The sequence below is a fragment of the Arachis hypogaea genome, chromosome 7 (genome assembly GCF_003086295.3).
Source record: "Arachis hypogaea cultivar Tifrunner chromosome 7, arahy.Tifrunner.gnm2.J5K5, whole genome shotgun sequence".
Taxonomy (NCBI): domain Eukaryota; kingdom Viridiplantae; phylum Streptophyta; class Magnoliopsida; order Fabales; family Fabaceae; genus Arachis; species Arachis hypogaea.
The window spans coordinates 16,277,536-16,298,417 of NC_092042.1; the positions used below are offsets into that span (position 1 = coordinate 16,277,536).

The 20,882-nt window shown below is 32.9% G+C and overlaps 3 protein-coding genes and 1 long non-coding RNA gene across 7 annotated transcripts; 2 read left to right on the forward strand and 2 right to left on the reverse strand.

Annotated features, from left to right (window-relative positions):
* The first annotated feature begins 226 nt into the window (after positions 1-226).
* Positions 227-6,111, forward strand: LOC112702635 (nibrin homolog). 4 transcript variants are annotated; one of them, XM_025753765.3, is made up of 14 exons: positions 286-445; positions 632-685; positions 1,222-1,486; positions 1,666-1,748; positions 2,249-2,379; positions 3,093-3,139; positions 3,275-3,383; positions 3,684-3,770; positions 4,280-4,451; positions 4,533-4,999; positions 5,245-5,306; positions 5,424-5,526; positions 5,614-5,666; positions 5,781-6,111. In XM_025753765.3, exons 1-13 carry the CDS (start codon positions 409-411, stop codon positions 5,662-5,664), a joined length of 1,668 nt encoding a protein of 555 aa, XP_025609550.1. In that variant the 5' UTR covers positions 286-408; the 3' UTR covers positions 5,665-5,666; positions 5,781-6,111. The 4 variants fall into 4 exon arrangements, with proteins under 4 accessions (XP_072055330.1, XP_025609550.1, XP_025609551.1 ...); XM_025753766.3 differs by having other exon boundaries at positions 5,735-5,871; XM_072199229.1 differs by having other exon boundaries at positions 227-445; positions 5,614-6,111.
* A 4,440-nt stretch (positions 6,112-10,551) lies between these two features.
* Positions 10,552-11,920, reverse strand: LOC112702636 (NDR1/HIN1-like protein 6). Its single transcript, XM_025753768.2, has one exon. The coding sequence runs from the start codon at positions 11,638-11,640 to the stop codon at positions 10,867-10,869; it is 774 nt and encodes a 257-aa protein (XP_025609553.1). The 5' UTR covers positions 11,641-11,920; the 3' UTR covers positions 10,552-10,866.
* Positions 11,921-15,657: 3,737 nt separating this feature from the next.
* LOC112702638 (uncharacterized protein At1g65710) lies at positions 15,658-18,337 on the reverse strand. Its single transcript, XM_025753769.3, has 2 exons — positions 16,988-18,337; positions 15,658-16,744 (listed from the first exon to the last, which is right to left on the reverse strand). Exons 1-2 carry the CDS (start codon positions 18,335-18,337, stop codon positions 15,869-15,871), a joined length of 2,226 nt encoding a protein of 741 aa, XP_025609554.1. The 3' UTR covers positions 15,658-15,868.
* LOC140174465 (uncharacterized) lies at positions 17,819-18,991 on the forward strand. Its single transcript, XR_011863781.1, has 2 exons — positions 17,819-17,958; positions 18,035-18,991. It is a non-coding gene; the product is annotated as an uncharacterized lncRNA (long non-coding RNA).
* Positions 18,992-20,882: the final 1,891 nt, after the last annotated feature.

A 20,882-nucleotide genomic window follows, 5' to 3' on the forward strand; every position in this document is an offset into this window, starting at 1 on the left:
TTATTTTATGACAAGGGTATTAATATAAATTTTATACTATTATGATTTTCTTTCTTCTCACTTTTCTTTCCATTTAAATAAAAAAAAATTTCTTTATTTTTTTTCTATCTATTTTTTATTCATCCAAACAACATATAAATAACTTCATTTTTTTTATTTTCTTTCCTCTTATTTTCTTTCTACCACCCAAACAAAGTTCAAATCTTACCAAATTGATGGTTAAGTTTTTTTGTTTTTTATTTTTATGAAAAATTCGCCGTAGCCTTTTAAGCTTAATTAAAAATAAAATTCTTAAGTCACCAAAAAAAAAAATTCTTATTCTTCTCCCTATTGTTCCACTTCCGGTGACAGTGATTCACGAAGGGGCGGTTCACTTCTTTTCGAAGGGTTTCAAAGAAGCTAAGAACTATGGTGTGGGGACTCTTCCCCAATGATCCTCTTTCTGGTACTACTTTCTTTTCTTCAAACTTTTCTCTTCTTCTTCTCCTTCTTCCGACGAAGCACTGTGCATGTGATTTTGTGTTCATTCCATAATCGGATTGACAAATAGTACTTTGCATCTTAGCATTTAGGGTTTATTAGTATATTATGGTATTCCATGGGTTCTTTTCTAATTTACTTCTTGTTGCAGGTGAAGATAAGTACTACATTTTCAAAACTGGAACTTATAAAGTTGGTCGAAAAGGTACTTTTTTTTATGGTTCCTACTAATTACTTTTGGAACTGTTTTTTGACCAAGTATTTTTTTAATCTCTTTGGCACAAGTTTTTTGTAAGTAGTTAATGCTTGATGCATGGAAGAAAGAAAACGCAAAAATGTAGAGATACACTTGATGTTGAGCTGAATTTTCAATTTTGTTGTAAATTAATTGAGTTGTCCTTGTCCAACTAACAAACATGGGATAGGCTCTGATGTTATGTTGAAATCCATGGTTATCAGATAGAAAAGAGAGAGTTGAGAGAAGGTCGGAAGAATGAAGATTTGATAGAGATAGAAATTAGAATGAGAGAAGTTGATGTAATACAAGTGATATTGGTTTATGTTAGAGTAGCTAACTAGTAACTAATCTTAACTATCCAACTAAGACAATATTATCTCTAATGATGAGGATCACAGTCCTGAGTAGTTGATCAAAGTGATTCGCATCCAATTTCAGAACTTCAACCTTGGGTTTCATCATTTTGTTTTCTTAAATAAAAAGTTGTTGGTATTTGCTTGCAGGTTGTGATGTAATCATCACTAAAGATAAAGGGGTTTCTCGGGTTCATGCAGAAATAATTGTTAATGCGATGAACCTGTTAAACTCTTTACCGAATGAACGTTCTCTTATGTCACCAAATGTACAGATCAAAGATTGCTCCAAATATGGGACATTTATTAGCAAGAATAATGGACACAGGAAGAAAGTTCATGAGCTTCCAAACAAAGAAACAGCTCTGGACAATGGCGATCTTGTCTCGTTTGGTACTGGTAGTGCTACCTACAAGTATGTTAACTATCTAACTGTTGAAGTTTTCTACTCCTTTTGTTCTATTTGCTTTTAATTAAAATCCTTGCAATGCTTTTGTAGATCTATGTCATATACCTAGATGCAATCTCATGACATCTAACTGTCTTTCACTTACATGCTCTAAAGTCTTAACACTTCTAAATTTACTCTGGCAGGTTTTGCCATGTCCCACTTATGTTTTTCATTTGTTCCTTGGACAAAGTAGATCAATCTATTGAAGAGAAAATTTCGTCAATTGGTTAGTGACGAAAATCCTTATAAAGGTTCTTCAATTCCTATAGTTCATGAGTAAATGTGCTTTCAATTTGCTTTAACATGTGTACGCACTGCACATGATCTTGTTTTGGTATGGAAGAAAGCGCTAATATTTTTGCCAGAATCAGGGCTTGCAGTGTGAAAAGAGATAATAGGTTCTGAAAAGTTGTCACTAACTTGCTTTATCCCTATTAGTGATGCAATTTTGGTATTATCAAATGTTTAAATTTTGGTTGCTTCAAGCCTTGAACAAATATTATTAATTGTGGTGGGAAACTAATAAATATGCTGGTAATGGGGTAGAGTTTGCATATTGTTGATAATGACTTGGCGAAATAACTTATGTTATATAAATTGAAATCAGATAAGTCCTTGGCCAGGTAACTTATCTTGCTCCATGGTTATTACGTTAGAAGTCCTTTGCTTAATGAAGCATTTGCTTTGTCTCAACATGAATAGTGACCAACTTGCACTTTAATTCAGGTGCTGCTAGTACTTGTACCTTAAGTGAAGATTGCACACACGTTCTAGTGGATCAACTCATGCCATTGAAGAAGGATATTGTTGACGCTGTTGTAGCAAAAAAACATTGTGTTCTCAAAACATGGCTTGAGGTATAGAAGCATTCAGTGATTGTATTGATCATGTCAGTTTCCTGTTAAACAATTAATCTGTTACAGCCAATGGAACAATCATACTTGTCGAAGTGTTATAATACTGCTGCTTACTTGCTTTTCATAATCATCATATTCATATTTTCATGGTTGATGTTGATTATTTTCTGATGCATTTTAAACGAAGTGGCCTTTATGATTGCCGTAGCAATTTTCCTCAATAAAATGGGTGACTATGTAAAAAAGAGTTGACATATAGGGATACATAGCTCAAAACATCTTATGCAGTTTATACCAATGTAGCAATAACATATTTCAATTCTTGTTACCTTCTCAAACAGAGTGAATGATTTGCTATGTTTCTGGTTCTAAGCCTAATTGTAATTTTTCATTTAACTCGTGGAACCTTGTACTTTGTCATGAAGTCTCATGATTGCATCTATTTTCTACATTTTAGAGTCATGTCATGCACAAGGAGTACATGTTACATATTCATTCATTCTTCTGTGTTTGTCAGCTGCTTAGACCTTGCATTGTTAATCTGCATTTGGATTATTGATTATTCATAACTCAACAGCCATAACATACTATCTAACATATAGTCATAGACCCGAATATGAGATTCTTGAAGGATTTTAGTGTAGAACAAGATAAGCTGCTTCACTCATGTTGAAAGTTTCAGTTCTGAGTTCTGACCATTGTTTCCTTTATAGGATTTTGCAGAAAAGAATATTGTCACTGATATGCCTAGCTGTTATTCGTAAGTGTTCCTTTAACAGTTAACTTTGGATTTGGTATAGGGAGCTTGTCATTTATTGCTTTTTTACACCATTTAGGCTAACTAAAGATTCTTTCTTCTTTTCCTTTTGTATCCCTTTTGGTCCTTCTCAAGCAGATATATACCAACGGTGTCAGTGGAAGGAAGATCTATCAAAGTTGCTGACCCTAAAACTCGTGAAAATTGCTTGAAAGGATACACGTTTTTGTTAGAATCTGTGCATATGGTATCTATTTTCTAGAGCCCTTTATACTCACCAGTACTGCAACTTAAGCATAATGATTAAGAAATTATTTTTTTTTCAACACAAATTTCCGTTCTCAACAAAAAAATAAAAAAAAAGAACATGCTGGTAGATTTTCTATACTTCTTTTCTTGGATTTGTTTTGCCATTTTGGGTTCTCAAGTACTATGCAGGAACAGCAACAAACAAGTTTCCGAACCTATAAGATAAACAGATATTGCTACTTTTGGGCATAACATGTCTTTATAACCTACTTATTTAAGTCTTTCCTCTGCCTTACAGTACAAATTCAGGGATCAGCTCAAATCTTTGTTGGATGTCACTGGTGCAAAAACTGTCTCCTATGAATATTTTTGTTCAAATAGTCAGGTATGTTTTTTCATTCATTTTTTTTTCTTCTTCTTTATGTTTTCAATTTTGCAAATTACAAGGTGGAATCATCAACTCTGAAAGTGAGATAAGTAGGTTGAATAATGTACCTGCCTCTAACTCCGTGGATGTTTATATACATTCTATTCTATGTGCCCTAAATGAGCATTTGGAATAAATAAATAAATAAATAAAATATGTAGAATCTCTTGTCTTATCTATCATAGACAGGCATAGTTTACAGTAGGACATATTGAAGTGGTAGATCCATGTTGGTTACCCCATCTAGTACCATCTTTTTTCCTTCAGCCCTCTTTCTCATTCTTGCGTTAACCCAACTCACATATCACCATATAGCAAAAGTTTTCTTATTATCAAAAAGAAAAAAATTGCAGCTTGCAAATCTGATTTGCAATACTCGTGTTTAGACAATATGCTCTGGCCAATTATAATCTCTTATTAGAAAAGATATATACTTCATGATGGTAATTCTCATTTATTCCATGTAGGGTTCAGATTATGGAGACGATAATCGTTTGATTTGTGTCATCCCAGGCGTACCAGCATGCAAATCTGATCGCTTCAATAAATTAAGTTCTTTGCTTAGAGTGAATGAGATGGATGTAATATTTGCTGCTTTAAGTGGACATCTTGATCCATCGATACTGAAGTCACCATGCAGTAAGTACCGCTTAGATCTATCTATTTGATTAAGTTTGTACTTTACCGAGTTACTATAACAAACTGTGTGTATTGCTGCAGTACTTGTTTCATCTTCATGCTCCACAGACGAGACAGTGGTAGCAGATTCAGATACTGAAGTTGAAACAGCCACATCAGCCCATGCAACTGAGACATTCCTCAACGGAAATACCATACAATATGTTAAAACTGAAGAATTGGATGATGATTCTGGCAGTATGGATAATAAAAAACATGAGAAAATGGAACCATCCGCAGTTGATGTTTCTACCAGATCAATTGACATAAAACAAGCAAAAACAGCGTCACCCTTGGATGATTGTTCTGTCAAATTGGACACTCATGCTATGAGCTTCAGAGATGGTAGTGGTAGTATAAAAGTGAAGAAAGACAAGGTTGATGATTATGGAAGTGGAAATGCAGATATTATTTATAGTCAAGATCTAGTTGTCCGAGATGTAACCAGAGTAACTAACACGAGTAGTGCACAAAACAGCAGCATTCCAAATTTTAAACATTTTAGAAAGGTTGGTATGGTGCTATCTCTTGCATAATAATAGCTACCTTATGATGTCGAAGGTTGGACCTTGCAGAATTGAACATATTTTGGCTATCTAGTTCTTTTTTGTGACTTATCTGACCTCTAATTTCCAACATAGTTTTTTTGCTTCTCACAAGTCAACTTATTAAATTTTCATACGGTGTCATGGCTATTGTCACTTAATGAATCACATGCCTAACTATTCTGGTTTTCTTTGGAATGGAATTGCAGACACATACTCAATCTGGTAATAGTTTTGAAAGTCTTGTTCCGTTTGCAAAATATCCATACAAGTAAGGATGACACAAAATCTAATTTGTGTCTTATTTCAAATAAAATCTGGCTAGCCATATTTAATTGCTTTTCTCGTAGTAATAAGTTGTGTTATATTTCCTTGTTTTCTACCCCAGGGACTCTGATTTTGGGAATGATGAGGTACATGAGTCTGTGAAAGAGGAAAAACGGCGGAAGAAAATGGAAGCTGTGGCTGAAGACCTTTTTAATAATGAGAAGGTAAGTTTGATACTCTTTCCTTGGGTCCATATTTAAGCTTGGCTTGTTGTATCTGCCTTAACATCTTTATACGTGTTCATGCTGCAGGCAAGAAAGCGAGGCACAGCTGGTTCACTTCGTGGGATCCTTATTTCGTGAAGGTAATCTTCGGCATTTTTTTTATCTGTGTAAGACTTGGTAAATACTGATGAATCTTTATGTATTAAAGCACATAGTGTGTCGAAGTACCAAAATAATTTCAAATCAATTACCAGCCATATGACAGATGAGGATAAAAACCGGCAAGTAGGATCAAATTGTCATTTTGCAGGGCAAAGAAGAGAGAGAATTTACACTGAGGTCAATCCTAAATCAGTAAACTTTCCACTACTATTCCATAGATGTACCGGTTTTGTTTCTACATATTCTCTGTTGTCTATGTCTTTATCCCAGAATTAGGATGTGAATTATTTCAATGTTACTATTTTTCAGAAAAAAATGTGTATAAAATTAGATAGTGTAGAATTATGGCGGTCCGGTACCTTTGTTTTTGATTGATAATGAAGTTATTGGCATTTGAAATATATATGGTTTCAGTTGGTGTAAGTGTGTAACGTAATCTCTGCCTAACATTGTTAAGCACTCTTTTAGGGTATATTTTTCTATCAAGAATTACATCTCCGTTGCAATAACCTCTAAAAATTGATAAAAATTGGTATAATTGAAAATCAAATGTATTTAAACATATATGTCCATGTATATTTATTTTTGGCTGTAATAATATAGTTTATTTATTCATTCATTCATTTGAGAGTTATCATTAGCTTGTTGGAGAAACAGAAACTAAACCTACTGGACATTACCGGAAATATAGTGAGAAAATTGAGAATCTCCACTGAATATCCGGCCTAATAATTGTAGTAGTACTATTTTGTTCTTTTCAATTAAACATTTCTTTTTAAAACTTTATTGGTCTGAAGTCTGAAGTCGAACATTTTGCATCTGTTCCTCGTTTATTTGTTACTAGCATTTATTATGCCTGTGAAACATCTCAGGTTAATTCTCACAGGATCATCTATGTTAAAATGATGATTATCCAAATAATTGATTGTTAAAATAAATATAATTAATCTTTATTCTTTTCCAATTAATCTTAAATAAATTTCAGTTATTTTTGCTCAAAAAAAGGGGGGCAGATAAATCAATATTTGGGGTGAGCTCTATATAATTTTAGTTTAAATTCTATTTTAAACTTCAATTACACAATGCGCTATGATATTTTGAGGTAGTTCTTTACTAAGATAATATGAACTTTCTCTTTCACTATATTTATCATACGAAAAAGGAGGTAAATAAAACACAAGAATTAAATTAAATAGGAAGGATAAATTGAAATTGAAAATAGAAAAAATTAAAGGATAGGTTGAAATTGAATAAAAAAAATTATTTTACTTTTTATTCAATTTTTTGATGCAACAAAAAAGTGATTTACTCAATTTAACTTTGTTCACACTATAGTTTGAGAATTGAATTGAATGGAATTATTCAACTTTCTTTCCAATTTTTCGATGCAATAAGAGAAGAATTCGCTCAACCTTACTTGTCTACACTATGATTTTATCACAAAACTAAAAAGGGATATTTTACATCTCTAATCACTCTAGGGTGACTATAATAATTTAGAATGTATTTATAAACTCATAATAGGTTAAATAAAAAATCCTAAACCCACTAACGTAAAGCCCAATTTAATAACCAAATAAATAAAATCAAAATACATAAAATTAAGTATTCTAATACTTAAAAATATAAACTAATAACTACTAAATAATTCTTGAACTTTTCAAGTCTCGAACATTTAAAATACGTATCAATTTATTTTTCTAAAATTACTTATATATTTAATATTTGACCATGTTGATATTAATGAGGTTGTATAATTAAAATAATTGAGCGCGTTAGATAAAGAAAAAAATACGGTCAGAGATTCTTAGATAGATTTAGTTATAATATTAATTTGATCATTCAACATTTTTTATTTAAAAGCATATTTTAGATTTGGGGAAAGTTAGCCAGCTGGAAAGGACGACTACTCAATAGGGCGGAAAGACTTTGCATGATTAATTCGCTAGTGGCTGTTATTCCTACTTATCACATGCAAGTCTCACTGTTTCCCAAAAGGATAACGAATTCCATAGTATTTATGATGAGGAATTTTCTTTGAAAAGGTCAAACTAATGGTCGCTAAATCTTGTTAACCGGAAGGTACAGGTCACCCCAAAAGAGTTTGGTGGTATAGAAATTAGAGATCTGTTTTGTACTAATGCTGCTCTTCTTGGGAAGCTAGTTTGGCAATTTTTTTATCATCCCCACAAGCTGTAGGTTCAGCTGTCGGCAGATAAATATCGATTTTTCTTGAGTGACGATTTCATCCGTTCTAGGGATAATGAATTATATGTTTGGAGGAGTTTGTGTAAAACTTGGGATATTTTGAAGAATAGTTTTGATTGGTGCATTGGAGATTTGGATCAGAATTTTTGATTCTCTGAGTGGAAGAAAGAGAGGCCACCTTGTAATGAGATGGATTATATTCACATTTCTGATTCGGACCTCCGGATTTTAGATATTTGGTCGGCGGGAGAGTGGCACCTTAAGAATGTCTATTCTCCTCTTCAACAGTTTTTGCATGACAGAATTCTCTCCTACAACTCGAATGTTCAAGCAAGTTCAGTAGTAGGATGGACTTGGACTAGGGGGGCTAAGGTTTATGATGCTCGCACCGGCTATTGTTGGCTCAGCAAGAAGATGTTTAGCTGGGAGGAGAGAGGAATTAGCTTTTAGCTTTGGCGTCAGCTTGTTCCGGAAAAGATCAAACTCTTGGTTTGGCTTTGCTTGCGAGAGGCATTGCCCACTGCAATTTTGCATTTCAATAGAGGCATGTTGCCTTCAGATAGTTGCCCCAGTTGCTTGACTTGTCAGGATACAGTTTCTCATTGTATGCGGGATTGCCCGAAAGCTCAATTGGTTGGCCGCTACTGGGAGTTTCCTGTCATCCTCTAGATTTGAATAACTAATTCTTATCCCATAGCAAAGAGCATCCTTTTCGATTCTTTGATGGTCTTTGATGGATTTATAGAACGCGAAATAATGAGATTTTTAATCACTATGAGCCTTGGCTTCAATATAAAGTGGCTAGTATGGCTTTAGCCTTGGAGAAAGAGCTTTAGAATGTCTTTGAAGTGAATCAAGTATCTATTCCTTCTTCGATTAGTTGCTTTTGGGTTCCCCTTCAATGAGTATTTTTAAGATCAATTGTGATGCTAGTTATTTAAGATCTGGTAATCAGATGAATTTTGTCTGTGTTAGTAGAGACTGGAATGAAACTTGGCAATGAGACTGTTTGGGAACAATTGAGAGCAACAATATTCTTCAAGGAGAGTTATTTACTATTTGGAGAGATTTTCTTTTAGTTTGAGACTTGGGACAAAAAGACGTGATTTGCGAAACGGATTGTCTAGAGACTTTCAATCTTGTCACTAATTTTCATGATAATGTTGGTCATGTAGATTCATTGGTGCTTAACGTTAGAGAGATCATGACTTGGAAGTGGCACGTTGATATTCGTTTGATCTTAAGGGATGCAAATATAGTGGCGGATACCGTGACAAAAATGACGATGATATTTCATTTTCAGTATGTAGAGCTTCCAGTGCTTTAGAAGGAGTTTGAGAAGAATATCCAACGGAACTGTCCTGCGCCTTTTTAGTCTCTTGGGACTCTGTTTTTCTCTTTCTGTTTAGTTGTTTTTCTTACTTTCCCGTCACAAAAAAGCGCATACTTTAGATAAAAAAAAGTTGAATTAGGTCTCTAATTTTTTAACTCAAATATAAATAAATCTGTGATTAAGTAATAATACAAAAATGTTCATCATCTTTTAAAATGTGAAACATTTAAATTCATTCGTTCAAAATATATAACAAATAAATTTTTAAAAAGATTTAAATTTTTTGCTTTTTTAAAAAGTGATAGATAATTTTGTATTTTCAATTAAAAAAAAATTTATTTGCCTTTAAATTAAAAGTCAAAAACTTATTTATTAAAGACTCTTTTTAAGCACCAATGGTAGCAAAATTAGTTGTTCCAATTAATTATTTTGGGTTGGAGTAATAAGTTAGATGGTGTTGTGACTGAACCTATCGAATTTAGATCTTTTAAGGTTAAAAAATTGATAAAGTGATAAATTAAGAGATTAATTACCATTAAATTTGTAACTTTTATAGAATATGTGCTTTACTATTTTAATTTAAAAATGATTAACTCATTATTTTATTATTTTACCAATTTTTTTATTTTAGAAGATTTTGATCCGTACATAGAAATAGGCACACAGCGTGAGTGAGATTTAAAATTGAAAGTATAGTTATTAACGGAAATATTGCTTCAATCCTTTGTCTCCAGAAATTTTTATTTTTTATGCTTCTATTTTCTAGAAATACTGAAAGAACTGAAATTTTGTATCCCATGACTAAAATTTTAATTCTAATATTTGGTTACTAAATATAATACTAAGTTTAAGTCTCTCGATTCCAATTTTAATCTCAAAAAATAAACACTATAATGATTACACAGGAATCTAATACTACTTTCGGTTTAAAAAAAAGGTGGTATTAAAAAAATTATTAATTATATATATGAATTAGTGTCGTCCAAAGGAAATAAAATTATTATTATTTCTTTCCACTATTTTCTCCGTATTTTAACAATAAAAAATGTCAAGGAAATAAAGAAAGGAGTCTGGTCTAAATTTTTGTTAACAAGACAATTATTTAATATAAAAAATTCAAACAGAACATTTATTTTTTTTTAAAGATAGTACTACTATATACATTTTTTTACAAAAATCCTGTAATTAAATATTTTGTTAGTATATTTTGTACCACGTTACATTAAAAATAAAAAAAATTAACAATAAGATATTAAACACACATATATATATATATATATATATATATATATATAGAGGATAGCATGTTAGCAAAAATAGTATAAAGGATATAACAATATAATATATGCTATAGCACGATCATTAAAAAATAATATGGACATGAGTAGTGGCAGAAAAATACAAAATTAAGAGTACAGAACTAAGAAAAATCCTAAAATGTAAATCTCCATCTGTAAAGTAAAAATAAAAAATAAAATAATAATCTCAATCCGAGACCATATAAAAAAAATGATAAAAAAATAGTATATAGTAATACATAGCAATATATATATGGCATATATTATACTAATAGTAATTATAATGAACAATAGTTATAATAAGCACCAAAGAATGATGATCTATAACTTGAGCCTGATCTATAACTTGAGTCTGAACTTGCAGCTACTGCTCTTGATTCTAATGGAGTTGTTAGCATTAAGATTATCCACAACAATCCAGCACCTAACCCTGAAGGTGATCTTGAATATCTTCAACTTCCCAAACTTAATCCTCACCGGTTGCTTCGCCTTCAACCGAAGAGGAACACTTCCACTTTGCTGCAGTTGTTGCGTCAACGAATTTTCCAAAGCTGTTGCATTTTCTGCTTCCCCTGAAAGAGGAATGTTAAGAACTGTAGTGTTATGGTGACCCTGGTAGAATTTTGGTAACGATCCATCACAGAGTTTCGTGCCATTGTAATAAGCACTAATGTGGCTTCCACCTCTGTAATCGATTCCAATTCTCTTGTTTGGATTCCGAGCTGTTATTGTCAAGTTGAATGTGACACTTAAGCTATCGTTGTTTGAAAGATCGAATCTTGTCACCCCAATTTCGTTGATGGAGTATTTCGGAAGCTTCGGCCTGAACACAAGATAGAGTATACCCACCGTTGCGCCGATCGCCACCACCAGGATAAGCAATATGCTTATAAACCAACAGAGGAATTTGCAGCAGCAACCTCTTCTTGATCTTCTGTTGCGAGCAGGAGGCAGCGGAGGAGGCGGTGGTTGTTGATTTGACAACTCCGGATCGCCTTTATCCGATCTGGACATGTTCCTTGGCACCAAAGGTGCCGATGGTTGTGGCGGTGGCGGCGATGGTGGTGATTCAACGTCATGATGAAGAGGGTGGATTCTCTGATTATCTCCCATATTTGGTACAAGTATATGAATGAATGTGATCTCAAATGAAAAATGGGGTATCAAGTTTTGTTACTTTTGGCTATGGAAGTGTATTTAATGAATGAAATGATCATGTCTTGGATTAGGTCATGGCATATATGAAGGGTTGGAAGATTGAAGCTTTTCCAAGTTTTGACTTTGATGGCACCAAATGAAAAATGTCACCTTCTATAGGTAAAGTCATGTTCTAAGTCACGTCATATGAAGTGCAAGATATTCAATTCAATCTTTGTGTCTTTATAATAAAAATGCCGCCGAAGTTTCTATTACTGCTTTCTTTTCTTTCTTTCTTTTTTTTTTCCTTTTCTTTTCTGGGGTCCTTGCGTCTCTTATTCGAGCATCCTTATTATTATATGCTTTCTGAAATTCTTGAATGCCATCAAGAAAAGTTGGTTATTATATTCGATATATACCATTTCGTTATAACCATGAGTACATATAAAAAAATCACTCATTAAATTAAGGTAAAATTGACTTCACGTGAAGTTGATAGTTGAGAGCTATTAGATAAAAATTTAGTCAAATAAATTATTTAACGGTTTTACTTATTAAGTTCACGTGAAGTCGACCGCACATAAGTTTCTACCTTAAATTAATTATATGTATAAAATATATTTTAAAATATTAAATATATATTTAAAATAAATTAAATAATATTATGTTTATACAAAAATATATAATATTAAATTTTTTATGTGCACATAGTATTTTTATTTTTTGGATTTATCTATCATGTATTCTAAAGGCATAAGTCAAGATTACAAATTAAAAATTTTTTATTGAAAATACACAAAATTTACATTTTCAATGTATTAAATTTGTATTTATTAAATAAAAAAATTAAAACCTCGACTAATGATAAACTTATCATGAATCCTATAAAAGCACATATTAGCTAAACCCTTTTTTTTTATAATACTTAAAATAATGGTAATATTGATAAAAATAAATATTTAACGAAGACATACACGAAAATTCACAAACAATATTATTTAGAGGTTAATAGTGATACAAATATGGGATTTTTAGTAAAAGTAATAGATATGCATTTGAGTTATTCATTGTAATTTATTGTCAATAGACTATTTGAGTAGTAAGTTACATCACAATTTTCTGAAGTTGGACAATAGTATTATTACTGTTACTTGCTTAATTTACCATATTTACAACCAATATCCTCTCCAAAGAAAAGAGATGCTTTATGTTCAAAGCCAATGTCAATTGTCAACTTTTTTAAAAGGATAATTTTGGAAGAACAACAAAACAATACCTAATAATAGCTTGCCAACATAAATCTTGAAGATGTGATTTTAAGATTTTGAATAATGTATAATTTTTACCGATTTTTCTTACTTTTCTAATTTCTGTTGTCCTCCTAGCAGAACAATTTTTAGAAATAAAAGTATAATGAATGTTATATAACCCAGATTCTCAAAAGTAATTTCCTAATTATTATTATTATTATTATGTGTGTGTGTGTAATATAGACACCCAAAAAAAATGTGTGTAATATAACGGTTTTCATCCCACAGAAAAACTAATGTAAATGCAAAGGCAATAATAGTCAATTTGATTGAAAGATATTATATATACTGGAAGCAATTCACCAATTCCCTTGTTTATAAGCCGCTGTCAATTGAGAAGAAGTTGTGCACTCAATCTTATATAGTTTGAAACGAAACATCATTTAAATGTTTCATAAATAAATCTCTTAATTTCGATCCCTTATTTTTTAATTATCTCTTAAAATTAAGATGCAATCCTGTAAACTTAGCTTACCCACACCGTGTACATAACTCTCAAACTTTGGTAAGTAGGTAAACAAACACGTGCAATACATAAACAAATTCCTTTTTTTTTTTTTTCATCTTTTGAAATTGGTCTATTGAGTTACAAAACAAAAAGAAAAATCCATGGATTAAAATGAAACTTACTCCATGACAATAATTTATGTGAAGAATTTTGAATAAAATCCCTCATGATATACCAGTATATATCTAGAACATATTATGCTGACACTGAATTCATTTATTTTTCCCTTATTTACTTTGACGAAAAGCTAAAATCTCAATTCTCAACAAGGTATTTCGCCACATTTTGCTTACTACTAGTAAAAAAAAATATAAAACGTTGCATTCACACTTTAAGAGAAGGTTTCACCTTAGAAGATTCTTTCATGCGTGTGCTTTTCTCCGCCTCTAATACAGGCACTGGGACTTGGTCATGGCCGTCGCAATTAATTAATTAATTAATTGTATCACACAAGTTCTAAATCAAATTAACACACAATTAATAGATGAGTTTATCAATTTTCAATTCCACTGTGTTGGTGGCTCACATTGGTCCTTGTGATATCATTGATGGCATCACATCTCTATATACTATAAACTATGATTATATTAAAAGAGTCACTAAAGTTAAAGTTAACCATCAGCATAAAACACATATTGAAATATAAATATAAATTAAAAATAAATTAAATTACATATATAATTATATATAAATATATTAATAATTAATTTTAATAATTAATTTTAGTATACCAATAATATTTTTTATTATTCTATTATACTATTATGCACTCGGTAGAAATTTTTTTTTTCTTTGAGAGATTACTTGCAAAATATTGTTTATGTATTTTTGGTGAAATTTTTTATATAGATATTTAATTTTGTGATATTATATCATTAAAATGTTTGACTCGTTTATAGATTAACTTATTCATCTTTCATAATACAAGTGTTTAATGAAATAATAATGAAAAGATAGATGACTACTCATTTACACGAAAATATTTTCGCATAAAATTAGTATTTAAGATATAAATCTGCATCATAATAAATAATTTAGCTAAAATATATCTATTTTATATTGGACAATTACTTCAGTACTTTTTGAAAATTAGAGAATAAATAACTTTTTTTATATATAAGCATAATTATATATGTTTTAACGTATAAAATAAATTTTTTTACGTGTTTTATTATAAAATATTTTAAATTAAACTTTAGATAATTAATTTATCGCATCATTTTCATTGTTATAAGACTATAAAACTTATGAAATACTTACAGAATCTTGGATATATTTGATATATGTTCCAAAAATTTATTTTTATTGAAACTCTAACTATGTTTGAATTAGTTAAACCTTAAACATAATTATTTTATATGTAAAAATTAAAGCATACAAAATAGGCATATAATAATACATGAAAAAGTGTAATTCACTTTTTAGCTTTGAAATGATATTGGAACGGTTGTCTTTATATTATTAGTGCATAATAGAGTAATCTCAAGCAAATAGAAAAAGGAATTAAGATAAGCATAGATTGTCACATAAGAAATGCGTTGGGATAAATATACACAGAAATACAAGTTGAATAAGTTATCTTTTAAATTAATTTAATTAAGCTTTTGTTTTTCATTGTGCCTCTTTTTTTAATTAAAATTTTTTGTTATTAACTTTTAAGTTATTGAACTAACTTAATTAAATTTAGTTACTAAAATAATTTGGTTATGTACACTTAACAATAAAATATAAGGTAAAATATATTTTTTATTTTTAAAATTTGTTAAAATTTTTAAAAATATTCTTAAATTTTATTTTATTTTAATTTTATCACAAATTTTTTAGAATTAAATTTTTAAAAAATTTTAAACTGATCCAATAATAATATGACAATTATATCTAACTTGCTTGTGTTAAAAATTATTATTGTAAAACTATTACTAAATTTGTCCTAAATTTTTAAAAAAATTAATTATCAGGAGATTTATTTAATGCAAATAAAATATTTTTAAGATAAAATTTAAAAATATTTTTAAAATTTTTAAACAAATTTTAAAAGCAAAAAGCATACATTACCCCCAAAATATATGTATTTGCATTGATGCTATGTAATGAGACTTAGAACATAGATGTTATATTGCAAGCAGCACATTGTGTAAGTCGGTTGGAAATAATTAGTTGAGTTGAGATGATTCAGAAATAGAAACTTGAAAATTATTGTAATTAATTAAACCATGACACAAAGCTGTTTTATCCAATCATAATAACAGCAAGTGTTTTCACTTCAATTGAGAATTAGCCTTAAATTGAAAAACAAGAAAGTGTTGCAAAGTATGCAACTTCAAACTAGATGAACTGTTGAAGCATATTCAACGTTACAAACAAGAAATCACCACAATTCCATCTGTTATGTTGATGCAACAGGTATACTGTTGTGGTGATGAAGAACTTTAGAAGAAGAAGAAGAACCACTAAGCCTTCCGCGCCCGATTCCGCTGCTATGTTGATGATCATCACACTCTCTTTTCTTGCAGTTCAATGCTTTTCTAGCTTCAGCCACAGCATCACTACCTTCCATCAACCTAGAGCTCCAACAATCTGTTGAATCAGCTGAGTTTGCATCCCATGTGTTTGATGAAATGCCCCAATGATTTTGCTGTTGTATTTGGCCACTTTGAGTGTTGAAGCTGTTGCTACCTGAAGATTCTTGGTCTTCCATGTCCACTACCCCACAAACTGAACCACCCCTCTTCACTGTCACATACTTGTGCAAGCTTGGTTCCATCACATCATCACTCACAACTACCTCGGATTCCACAAATGGCTCCACCCTCTTCTTTGCATAATGGTTGCTACTGTTATTCGCACCTAGTGATGGAGTTTTCTTGTCCTCAGAGAATGCACCAGCAGAGAAGTTTGGGCTTGTGGTGGAGTTGAGATCGGCAACAGCTTCGAGGATCGAGCAAGCTTTGGAGAGACAAGCTGGGAGAGAAATGGAAGGCTGTGTTGTGTTTGTGTTCTTTTGGTGGAAGTTTTGGATGTCTTCAAGAAGGAGGGAGGTATAGGACTGTGGTACAGGGTTCATTAGTGTTTCAGGGTTGAGATCTAAGTCCCTTGATCTTCTTGAAGACCTGCTTCTTGTTAGAGATTGGGGTTTGATGTTGTCAGCAACACCTGATGGCACCATTGTCTTCACCACAACATTGTCATTGTTCATTGATGCCGTTCCCTTGCACTCTTCCTCTTGTTGCTCCTTCACCTTGCAATTTGCAGTAACACCTTTCTGCAATGAACATGGATTCTGAATATTAGGAAATTATAGAATATCATCAATCCATTCTTCACATCAACAAGACAAAACAGAAAGAGAATGTGATTTTGAGTAAAATTTTTATCCACCATTGAAATGTCGACAATACGTCCAGTAAATGTTAGATTCAAATAACAATACTGAAACAGAAAAAATCAAATCTTTCTGGCTGATATAGATAAGAATACAGGATGGTGGATCAATTTAAATTGATACCTGATTAGCTTCTGCTTCAGCGTCCTTCTTGGGTCTGTTTTGCACCTTGTTGCTGCTGCTATTGTTGGCATTTGATTGTGGATAAGAAAGGGAATTAGGATCAATCTCATTCAATGGATTCCTTCTATAAGGAGACTGTTCAGTTTTCCTTGAAGAGTTGTTGCGGCTAATTGAAGGCTGTTGCTGCTGATTCCCTGCATTCCCATTGTTTCCTCTTGCAGGAGAGTGTGCTCTTGCAGGAGAGAGTGCTCTTGCAGGAGAGAGTGCTCTTGCGGGAGACTGAGACCGTGGTGATGCTGCACCCCTTGAACCAGCCACACCACATTCACCAACATTTCTCTTAACAGTTATCCTTTTGACACCTGTAGCGGCTGCAGATTCTCCTCCACCAATTCCATTGTTACTCTTATCCATGACCAGTGATGTAACAGTGGCAGGAACGGACACCAACTTCCCAGGCCTAGTAGAACCTGCACTATTGTGGTTGCCATTTCCATTGTTGCTTCCATTGCCATTGGCACCGTTTGTTGTCTCTGATGACCTTCTTCCAGGAGATCTACTCACCCTCCTCTCCCTGCTGCTGGACCTTTGATTCTGCTGCTGGTCCCGTTCCCTGCTTGGGGTCCTTCTCCTTGGAGAAGGCCTCGGTGACTGGCGGTTGCGCTGGCGGTGTTGGGCACGGTGGCGGTTCCCGGTGGCTACCCCATCATAGTCCTCACACAAATCACTGTTGTCAGTTGTAGTAGCATTGCCCCTCCTTTGGTCATCATCATTGGAATTAGCATCATTGTCACAGTGATCAAAATCAAAGCTTCTCTTTGAGCCTGAGTACTTTCTCCCACCAGAAGAAGAGGCAGCTCTTCCAGAAGAGCTTCTGCTGAGCCTCCCACACTGGATCAGAATTGCATCCACCTCTTCTTTTGTGCAGCTTGAGGTCCTCACACCACTAGCAGCAATGTTTGGTGTAGAAGGTGCAATTTTGTTCTTGTTGTTTCCCATTGATTCGGCAGATTCTGAGGATGACCCATCATTTGAATATGCTGACAGGTTCTGCTGAGCAGTGCAAGGTTGAATCTTGGAGCTCCTTTCATCGTGGCTCTTCCTGTGCTTAATGATAAAAATCTCTTTTTTCACTTGGTTTTCACCTTCATGCGCTGCTGCTACCACTACTGTGTCATGTTTCTCTTGCACTGTGCTCTTCTCATTATTGAGGTTCACTTCTGGGTTGGTGGGTTTGGATAGGGTGGCGGTGACACCACCATTTTCAGAATCCTTTAGCTTAGAAGGAACCTGAAAAGTTGCACCTGGAGAGGTAGTTGACCCTTTCTTCTTGCTCAAACATGCACCCATGGGACTTTGCAGTATTGCCTAAAAACAATAAACCAAAAAAGGAGTGGGAAAATAAAAAGGGAAGCAAATGAAATGGGCAAGGATGTTGAAGAAATTAAAAAGGGATTTGAATCAAAGATGTTAATTAACTAATAGAGAGAAAAGAAAGGTGAAGCAAGAGAGAAAAAGGGGGTGAAGGATATTTGAATTTCAACTATGATAAAAGAGCAGAAGAAGTAGAACGTTACCCAAGAAACATTTTTTATTAGAAAAAAATTGTTACTTTCAGAGTTAATGAGAGAGATAGAGAAAGGGGGAACAGAATTCAAATTTTGGTGAAGAGGGCGGGCTTCTCTTCAATAGTTCAAGCTAAAGCTTAATAAGATCCGTTGGATGGGGATCTAGTTGTGGTTGTTGTCTGACCCAGTTGACCCTACAGCAGCACTAACTAAAATTTCATGACCCTTTTTGAAATACTCCAACCATTATTTATGCAAAAATAATGTGAATTTTTCGCCGTATGTGGAGACAAAACAAGTGAGTTATTTATATTCCCTGTAGAATTATGTTATATATACAAAAATAATTATTGCGTAGAGAGATATATATTTGGTATTTTATAAAGAAAAACTTATTGTATTACTATAATTACGTTTAATTATTCATTTAACAAATTTAATTATTTTATTATGATAGATTTGATTATTTTAGTGGTTGATTATTTAATTGAAAATGTATAATCAATATCTTTAAATATATACAACTATAAAGTGACTAATTTTTAGTGTATATAGAATATTTTTGTTCATTATTTATGTATATTCGGTTTATTTTTTTGGGTAAAATTTGAGATTAACATTTGTACAAGATGTATTTTGTGTTTTATTTAACAATTTAACAGTGTAAATAATTACACCAAAACATTTATGTATCTCCAATGTGTCATTTTCTGTATATCTGTCCTTGTTCTCTTCTGCCAGGATTCAAATTTGCCCTCAAATTTGTACAACCGTTGAACTTGATTAGATCCACAAAAGGTTAATTTAAAAGTTACCACAGGTCTGGATATTGGTTAAACAAAAAGATGGGTAACGGCTATATTCGTTTGGATTCTCCTTGGTATTTTCAATGGAATATTTAAGCCATAGACGTGGACGAGAATGTTTATACTTACTCATATGAAAAGAATTTAGTGTTGCCAGCACGTTACTCTGAAATTTTATTTTATTTCTCTTGATTTGGATGCATGTTCCATGACATAACCATAAGTCCACAACTAAACTAAGATGAAGGAAAGGACAGTCAAACTACAATGGGAGACTAGAATATTCATCTGGCAGCATGGATTTGGAGTATCTTGAGAAGTTGCATTGCACAAAATTAAAATTTTGTACTTCCAAAGTTCAAAGTTCAAACTGATTTGCTTCCGGGAAAATAATCCTTAGGAATGGGAAAGTGTTCATATGTTTTCTATAAATAGATACGAAAAAATATTCTCCAAAATGTCTAGTTTAAATTTTGTAATGAAAGTAAAATTGGTGATTTATGCTGATTTGAGCATACAATATAATTACGATATATTTTGACATCATGTGCATATTAAGGGGATCGGTGAGTAAGGGTGGCAAAGCCGGTCAAACTCACTTAATCAACATTCAACCAGCCAAATCCATTAAGAAAGATGAACAAAGTTAGTATTTAGAACTTACCAAATTAGTATTGCCAAACTCCTAGGTTTTAAATGTTTTTCCATTAGTATTTCAAAAATATATACAAAAATTAATAATTACCACTTGTTTTTATTACAAAATTATATTTCTATTTTTAAGGGATAAGTATTGTTTTGGTCCCTCACGTTGAGGGTCGGAATCGAACTCGTCCCTGATGTATATTTTGATTTAAAATCATTCTTAACATGTTTTTTTTTTATTAAAATCGTCATTTGTAAAAAAAATTTTAATTTTATTCCTAAAATACCCCTAGTTTAATAAAAAAATTATAAAATAAAAAAAAAGAGAAAAGAGCACGTTTTGGGGGGGGAGGAAATGCGTTTTTGGGGGGTGGGGGCCGAAAGGAAATGCGAAGGGGGGAGGGGAGGGAGAGGGGGAAGGGAAAGGGGGGAGATGGGACGGCGCCGGCGAAGCTTGGAGTTGCCGTCGCCGTCGCCAGAAGAAAGAAGAAAGGAGAGGGGCTGCGACGGGGGTGAAGAGAAGAGGGGAAAGAGAGAGGGAGCGCCGGTGGATGGGAGGACCGTTCATGCATGCTTCTGCCACCGTGGAGTGCGTCGCCGGAAAGAGGAGCACGACGCGAGGAGGGCGGTGCGCGAAGGAGAGAGAGAGGGATCCGAGGCTGAGCTGGTCCGCGCATGCTTCGTCGCCGGTCCGCGGGTGATGGGTGGCCAAGGAGAGAGAGGGATCCGAGGGTGGAGTGCGTCGCCGGTCCTCGGACGCTCCGTCACAGCCGCTGGGGATGGGTGGCCAAGCGCCGGTGGTTTTGCATCTGCTTTTTTTGTTTCTTTTTCTGCTGCATCTGCTTCTTCTGCTTCTCCTTCTGCTGCATCTGCTTC

What these genes read in the sequence shown, in the direction of transcription:
- LOC112702635 (XM_072199229.1), top strand. Translation starts at nt 409, where the DNA reads ATGGTGTGGGGACTCTTCCCCAATGATCCTCTTTCTG. An exon ending in ACTGGTAGTGCTACCTACAA is followed by an intron (nt 1,487 to 1,665) that starts GTATGTTAACTA and finishes TTACTCTGGCAG; the next exon opens with GTTTTGCCATGTCCCACTTA. An exon ending in TGTTAGAATCTGTGCATATG is followed by an intron (nt 3,384 to 3,683) that starts GTATCTATTTTC and finishes TCTGCCTTACAG; the next exon opens with TACAAATTCAGGGATCAGCT.
- LOC112702638 (XM_025753769.3), bottom strand. Translation starts at nt 18,337, where the DNA reads ATGGGTGCATGTTTGAGCAAGAAGAAAGGGTCAACTACCTCTCCAGGT. An exon ending in CTGAAGCAGAAGCTAATCAG is followed by an intron (nt 16,745 to 16,987) that starts GTATCAATTTAA and finishes TGTTCATTGCAG; the next exon opens with AAAGGTGTTACTGCAAATTG.
- LOC112702636 (XM_025753768.2), bottom strand. Translation starts at nt 11,640, where the DNA reads ATGGGAGATAATCAGAGAATCCACCCTCTTCATCATGACGTTGAATCA.